Below are 7,741 nucleotides of genomic sequence, written 5' to 3' on the forward strand. Positions count from 1 at the left end.
TATCCCTTCTTGAGATTGCTCAGACACCCGCTTTGATGCATAGAGAGCTGTGGCCTCCTCCCTCTCATGCCCCATGTGGGTTGGAAATCGTCTGTGAAATGAGAGATTTGAGGCGTCACTCATCCGTGTGAGGACAGTGAGGCCCTGGAGCAGTGGAAGGAGTGGGGGAGGGGTGCTAAGGGCCGTTCCAGTCTTCTGAATCCTGTTTCCTCTGTCTGGCTTCTCAGATGCAGCTTTTGGATAAATTTCCCATCGAAGGTGGACAGAAGGACCCCAAGCAGAGAATCATTCCCTTCCTCCCAGGTAAGCAAGCTCTGGGTGGCCCTCTGATGGGATAGGGGCAACCTGGGAGTCCTTAGGCCAAGAAAAGACTGGCTGCGAAGCCAGGAATTCTGGGCAGGCCAGGCCTAGGAAGCTGCATGTTCGCCCGTCCCCAGGGGCTTGGAAGTTCCTGATTTTGAAGGCCCACTGTCCTCACAGGGGCCTCTCCTACCATCCCAGGCCATCTCTGGCCCCGGGTCATGTAACTTCTGAGGAGTTTCTCAAGCTCTTGGACTTTGGGTCCTTTTTCTGAAAAGCACAGAGATCAAGTTCTCCTGTGAAAGGATAAAAAACTGCAGGCTGAACTCTTGTCACTGGCTCCCATGGTCACCACGGAGAACCTTAAATTAATTGAGCAGCTTCCCATCTAATCCCCTCCATCCTCCCGGCATGTCACCCAGACGAGGCTTCATTCCCGGCCTGGCCTTGTGCTGCCGGGAGGGAACTTGGAACATCCAATACCCGGGTTCGTAATGGCCATAAATGTTGCGCCAGTAGAGTCCAGGGCTCTGCCCACCAGGGTCCTGAGAGCCCCGCTGGGATGCTATGGTCACAAGTGTCCCAGAACCTACATGGAGCCAGTGGGTGCCCTGGTGCTGGGCATGAGGAGGAGCCAGGGCTCCAGGGAAAGGGTGTCTCATTATTGTTCCACCCGTGGGTGTTGATGAAGGGCTCAGCCTGGGCCAGCCCCAGGTATAAGTGCCCGGGTCGGGCTGGGGTGGCCTGGTCGGTCAGGGGAGATCTGGTCTTGTTTCTGGCCTCTAAGGAATCCTCAAGCTAGTGAGAGAGACAAGGCCAGCTCCCCAGTTAGGGAGCCCGTTAAGACAGGATATGACCCTCTCTGTGCTGTGGAGTTCCAGTTTTGATTGGAGCGGGAGCTCATTGTGAACTGAGGAAGACACCCCTGAAAGGGGACTTTGGAGCTGACCTGGAAGCCCGGGTGGGGTAGGAGGGTGGGGTGAAGCGCACGCTTCCGTCCTGCTGCTGCCATATAGTCCAGTGTCTCGGGCGTCAGATTGCCTGGCTTCGCCCCAGGAAACCCTGACTCCGCCCTGGAAACTCTGGCTCTGGTGGGCCAGTGTTCTTTATGCCTCAGTTTCCTCATCTGGAAAGAGGGGACGATAATCATATCTACCTCATGGGGCTGTTGTAAGGATAAAACGAACATTCAGTGCTTAGAAGTATAACTGGCCTCTAGAAGGACCTAAACAAAAAAGCCTTTATTATAACCCACTCCTAACCTGTGCCCAGTATGTTACACAGCACAGCCACGTAGCTAATTCATTGGATCCCCCCAGTGAAGTTATATATCCCATTTTACTGACTAGGAAATTGAGGCCAAGGGAGACTAACAAACTGACACAAGCTCCACAGCCAGGAAGTGTAGCAGCCCCAGAACTCTCATCTCTGACTTCTGGGCCAGGGCTGCCCTCCGCGCCAGCTACCCCAGGAGAGGATAACCTGACAGTTGCTGCCTGACCAGGGGCCTCCCTTATTGGTACTCTTATGGGATTGTGGTGAGGATGAAAAGAATTCATGTAAAGCACTTTGCACGGTGCCTGTCCTGCATTTGCTCCACAAATGCAGCTGCCCCATTGCTTCCAAGGCCCATTGCCTCCAGTTCTCCTTGCCCCCGAGTTCAAGGGTCCCAGATGAATGTCCGCACACCTAGAGGGTTACCTTACAGGAGAACTGCTTGGAGCCTACCTAACAGCTCTTTAGCAGAGAGTAAGCAAACCTACCCCTTTGCTCTGGAGAAAGACACTCTCTGGCTCCCCAGGCAAAGGCAAACGAGCTGTGCATGCCAGAGCAAGGCACTGCCTCTGTCGTCTAAGGCTGTTCGCTGTGCACACACCTTTGAAAAGATAATCCAGAGCAAAAGGCAGTTAGGGCCCTGCTGACAGACATACAGAAAGGAAGGGAGCCGGGGAGAGTGCTCTCACAGCGAGTGTACCTGGTGCTTTCTGGGGCCTCCTGCTCTGTGGGTGGGAATGAAGTTCTTTAGGACACCGGGCTCAGCAGCCTCTCAGAGCAGCCTGCTGTTTACAGAGAACTTTCTGCCTCGTTTTAAAAGACTATTGTGGAAAATCCATCTCCTGTTGCCCATCCTGGGATTGGAGTCGATTTCCTGTGTATCCTGAGTTTGCCAGCCCACGGAGGCTCCCGGGGAGGAAACGATCATTACAGAGTGAACTGAAGTGTGTAGCTGCTGATGTAAAACGCAAACAACTGCGACCCGGGACCCAGCGACGTCAGAAGCCAGGCAGCGGGGCAGAGAGGGGTGAACTCACTCCGCCCAGGCCATGTGGGGTTTCCTCCCTCCACAAGCCATCTGTGTCCCTGGGCCGGCTGGGACTGGCCCCTTGAGCTTCCAGAAAGCCCCTTCACCCGAATAGCTGAGTCAGCCCCACCCATAGGTGTATGTATTCCTGGGTCGATGAGTCAGTGGAGAAACTGGGTAGCTTAGGAAGAAAAGTGAGCCCACAGCCATGATCAAGGTAGGTGCTGCCAGCCTGCAGGCAGCCTCGTGACCTCATGTGCTTGGAGGCATGTATTTTTAGACAGCGGGCATGCTCGGGCCCCTTGTGCCAGCTCACCCGTTTACACACCGGCCCCTTCGTGAGAGGCATGTGGAGCCATAGTGCAGGAGGGACCTGGGGGAATTGTTAGCAGGGTCTCCAGGGCCTTCCTCTCCCTGCCCCCGGAGCCTTGTGCAGCAGATCCGGTGTTTGTTCCAGGGCAGAAGGAAACAGGGGGAAGGGATGTCTTTAGCTAGAGCCGGCCCATGGTGTGGGGAGAGCTGGCCTTCTCCCTGGGCGATAGGCGTTTCTGCGAGTCTCCACCAGATGCCCCCGAGGCCGCCCTCCCTGAACGGCCTTGGAAGCGCCGAGGGAGGCAGCTGGCAGTTACTGCACCCCCAAGGGAGAGGGCCCGAGAGGTCTCTGAGCCCCACTGATGACCTTGGATGGTAGGAAAAGGCAGGCCTACGTGATGGAGAAAGAAAAATAGCGTCTGCTGGTAATGCCAGGGTTTAGAAAAGATTGACAAGATTATAGGCCTGAGAGGCACCGTGTGCTGTTTTCAAAGCGGCTTCCGCTGACCTCCTCTGCAAACGCTGGGTCTTCTCTTGCCGTAATGATGGCCCCCACCCCCCAAATCATTCTCTTGCTCTGTAATCTGGGGCGGGCAGTTCTCAGGGCGGCTGTCGGCAGCTGGCCTTGAACGCGACGTGGAAGCGTGTCCGTTCCTGCCCAAGGTGTTTACTGAGCACTTGCTTTGTGCTGGGCCCAGCTGCAGTCACTGATGACGTCACTGAGAACAAGTTCGACTGGGGTGCTGTTCTCAGGAAGTTCACCTTGCAGTGGGGAGCAGAAAGCAGACAAAATCCGATAGTAATAACTTCCAGAACGTAAAATAACCAAGTCAAGCTACAGGTAGCGGGGCTCGGGGCACCTGAGATCAGGTGGTCAAAAAAAGGCCTTTTTGCAGAGGTAACACCTGAACTGAGCCAGGCCTGGGCAGATCAGGGCCCCGCGTGTCAGGCTGAGGAGACAGCAAGGATAGTGACCTGAGAGTGACTGAGGGTGTGCGTTTGAAGAACAGCAATAAACAATGAAGTGGGGTTGTGAGGGGGCTGCCCAGGAACAAGACGGCTCTACATCGGTGCATAAATTGTGCAATGCTGGCCCCATAAAACAGCCTCCAGGGTCAGTCTCCTCATCTGTCAAATGGGTTGATTGTGGTTTAGGAGGACATTCCAAGCTGTTAAAACATGGACAGCGCTGTGTGAGCTGCACAGTGGGAGGCGTACTGCAAGCCTGGCTGTCCTTGACGGTGGCTTTGCCTCAGGACACAAATGTGGGGTGTTCTTTCCCTGCCCTCTCTGTTGATTCAGCTTTTCCCCCGCTGCATTTCCTCCCCAGTCACACTTCTTTCTCCTCCTTCCTCGCCTGTGGCCACTTGGAAAGCAGCTTCTGAAGAGTTGATGACTCAGATGGCTGACCTAGGCTGAGCGGTGGGGGAGGCTGTGCAGCCCTGGCCCCATCACCTGATAACACAGCAGGGTCACAGCATGGCCGTTCTTGGCTCCAGAGCTGCCAGGCCTCACTGGGAATAATGAGCTTTGCAGGAGGCAGCCACTCAAGGATCCGTTTACTTTTGGAAGTAGGTGGGGATTGGGCCCCCTAGCCCTGCCCCGTGTCATCCCATGGTTCCGGACCAGGGAAGGAGTCAGCTCACTTCATTACAACGTGCTCTGCGTTCCTTATCCAGGGATACTTCTGGAAGGGCATCAACCTCCTAAACACCCACCCCAAATCCTCAGCCCTGAATGGAGTGTGTGCTAGGGTATCTTCCCCAAGAAGTCTCTGATTTAAGCAGAAACACATCTTTTTTCGAGGTCTCAGTCAGCCCATTTAATTTATCGTGCGGAAAAGTGCGCCCCCGGACTGCGTTCTCACGTACTGGATTCTGGTGTCACTCTTGTTAATTGCTGTGGCACAAAAGTGAATAAGGTAAATTCTAGCAACCAGGAATCCCTTGCATGTTGGCAATAACCCCAGATTCCAGTGATTTCGCGTCTCGGTGACATTACTCATCTCTCCTTCAGCCCCCCCACCCCCAAGAAATTGTTTATGTACATGATACCCAACCATCCTTTTACAGGGTCAAATCCTCTCACATTGCTGTGCCCTAGGAATGGTGCTGTCAGTAAATTCATGCTCGAGTTTAGATGACTGACAGGTCAGGTACCTGAGCCCAGGTATGAGAGAGGTGAGAGCAAGAGGGCAGCTGGGTGGGGCGGGGGAGAGAAAGGAAGAAAGTGCTGGACCTCTGCACCGCGACAAGCCCGGTTGTGGAGGCCGAGCGAGCTTTCAGTGTGGCTGCCACACAGGGCAGCTGTGCCCTCGACACGGACCACTCTCAGGGGCGAGGCTTTGTCCTGTGTACGGTGAGGTCTCTGAAAGGTTCTAGGCCAGTGGTTCTCAACCTTCCTAATGCCGTGACTCTTTAATACAGTTTCTCATGTTGTGGTGACCCCCAACCATAAAATTATTTTCGTTGCTACTTCATAACTGTAATTTTACTACTGTTATGAATCGTAATATAAATATCTGAAATGCAAGATATATTTTCATTGTTACAAATTGAACATAATTAAAGCATAGTGATTAATCACAAAAATAGTATGTAGTTATATCTGTGTTTTCTGATGATCTTAGGCAACCACTGTGAAAGGGTCCATGCATGTCAAACACACTGGAAGGGCAAGGTGGGGGTGGGGGGAGCGTGGAGCAGGAAGACCAGCTGGAGGTGGGGGAGGTCTGGCAAGAGATGAGGGTGGCATGGTTGGGCTGGGCAAGGGAGTGGAGGGAAGTACGTTTGAGGGGTATTTTAGAGGAATAGCCAAGAGGCCTTGCTGATGGGTTGGTGCTGGGATGAGGGAGAGGATGAGGATGCCCAGGTTCTGTTGCAGGTAGCCCTGGCCCAAATGGCAGAGGGAGCATTTCCCAGCACCCTTCCCCTAACCCCCACCTTGAACATCACCCCTGGGGCTGAAAGAAAATAACTTCCGCCCTCCTCCCTAAGATAGCTGAAGCCTTTGGCTCGTATGAAAGATGCTTTGTGGTGGGGAGTCCCTGCCATCAGCGTCCTCTCCAGGAGCCTCCAGGCACTGGACAGTCTGCTTTCTGGGTCCAGGTTTCTGTTGGGGGCAGCAGGGATAGCAGTGGGTGGTGGTGGAGGAGAGAGAACACTTGGGTCCATTGAGAGGGAGCTCAGCCCCCCTCCTCCTTAGGAGCCGAGGGCCACTGGTGGTAGGTCTCTGCAGTATCTCTGGCCTGACCCCTCCATTGCTAGTCAAGCTCACCCCAACTGGACCTAGGCCTCAGGACAAAGCCCAAGCCAGAGCTCTTTCCTGGCAGGATGGAGCTGACCCTTGGAGACGCCCCAGGACCATGTGAACTGATGCACCATTCATCCCGAGTGGTACCATTGCTCTGAGCCCTGCAAACATCTCCCCCTCACCTCCACAGTTCCAAGGACCGATGTCCACTGAGGAGGCCCCAGATGCCAGGCTGCCAGGACTCCAGACCACAGTGGGCCTGAGGGACTGGCACAGCCTGAACATGGAGTCTGTTCACCTGAATGCCCCTTCAGAAGGCAGGGGAGGAAGCCAGAGGGTAGGTGGGGGGTGGCTGGCAGCACCAGCCCTCCCTACCCTTCAGGGGCAGGGTGTGAGGAGAAAGGGCTATACTTCTGGTTCCCCCAGGGCAGCACAAGGGGCCAGCTGGATTTTTCCTTAGTGAGAACAAATTGGGGCAGATCTCAGGGAGAGTTTCCAAAGTTGCATTGCCAAAGGAAGCTGTGTGAGTCCTCAGCTCTGCCCGCCCCAGAGTGTGGTGGTGGTTCTGACAGACCTGAACCTGGCTTTGGGCTCAAACAGAGCTGGGTCCAAATGGGTCTTTCTACTTGGTGCTAGTTGTCTGACTTGAAACTGTCCTTTCCGTGCTGGAGGCCGGTAAGCATTGCACTTCAGCACCAGAGGCCCTAGAACCAGACAACCCTGACTCACATCCTGACTCAGCCTCTCCATAGCTGTGGGCCCGCCTTACTCAGCACCTCCACATCTCCTTCATCATTCTCACCTGTGAAAGGCCCCCAGCGCTGTGGAGAGCTCCAGATGAAATGCTATCTATGAGGCACACAGGAAGCACTCGGCACACGGTGAGGATTAGGTGATTGTTAGTGTTGAAAGAACTCAAAAAGTCTGGAGGCTTTGAAATAAATGATAAAGATTTATTCAAGGGTCTTAGCATTTACAAACTGGTAACAGACCTAGGCAAGATCCCAGAAGTGTTCTGAAGAAGAAAGAAAAGTTATGAGTGCTTGTTGAAAAAAGTGCATTCTTGAGATTAATCAGCCCTGCATTCTTAGCCCTCGGATTGGTTCAGGACAGATATCAGTCAGATGTCAGGGGTCTGGATGATGGATGCCGGGTGGTAGAGGGTCGGTGTTAGGAGGACTGGTTATGTCCGGTGGTCTGGACAATGGACTCAGATCGTCTGAACATGGAAGTCCTGCAGGGAGGTAATAGGAGGTTATCTGGAGGTCTGGTGTATGTCCAAATGTACAACCAGACATTGACACAGGACTGGAGAGTTCAAAGAATTTAAGTTTCCAAGCTGGTGAGAACAAGAATGGGGTCTTGCCCCAGCCGGTTTGGCTCAGTGGATAGAGCATTGGCTGGCGGGACTCCAAGGTCCCAGGTTCGATTCCCGTCAAAGGCATATGCCCGGGTTGTGGGCTCGATCTCCAGTAGGGGGCGTGCAGAAGCTGATCAATGATTCTCTTTCATCACTGATGTTTCTATCTCTCTCTCTCCCTCTCCTTCCTCTCTGAAATCAATAAAAATATATTT

General features: G+C 53.8%; 1 protein-coding gene across 1 annotated transcript in view; it reads left to right on the plus strand.

Moving 5' to 3' along the window:
- Positions 1 to 7,741, plus strand: part of SH3PXD2A (SH3 and PX domains 2A) — a gene marked incomplete at its 3' end in the record, with an annotated part of 169,961 nt that overhangs the window by 34,646 nt on the left and 127,574 nt on the right. Inside the window, exon 3 of the mRNA XM_015559269.1 lies at positions 228 to 303. Coding sequence (XP_015414755.1) covers positions 228 to 303 — 76 coding nt within the window. The remainder of the gene's footprint in view (positions 1 to 227; positions 304 to 7,741) is intronic.

The sequence above is a fragment of the Myotis davidii genome, unplaced genomic scaffold (genome assembly GCF_000327345.1).
Source record: "Myotis davidii unplaced genomic scaffold, ASM32734v1 scaffold332, whole genome shotgun sequence".
Taxonomy (NCBI): domain Eukaryota; kingdom Metazoa; phylum Chordata; class Mammalia; order Chiroptera; family Vespertilionidae; genus Myotis; species Myotis davidii.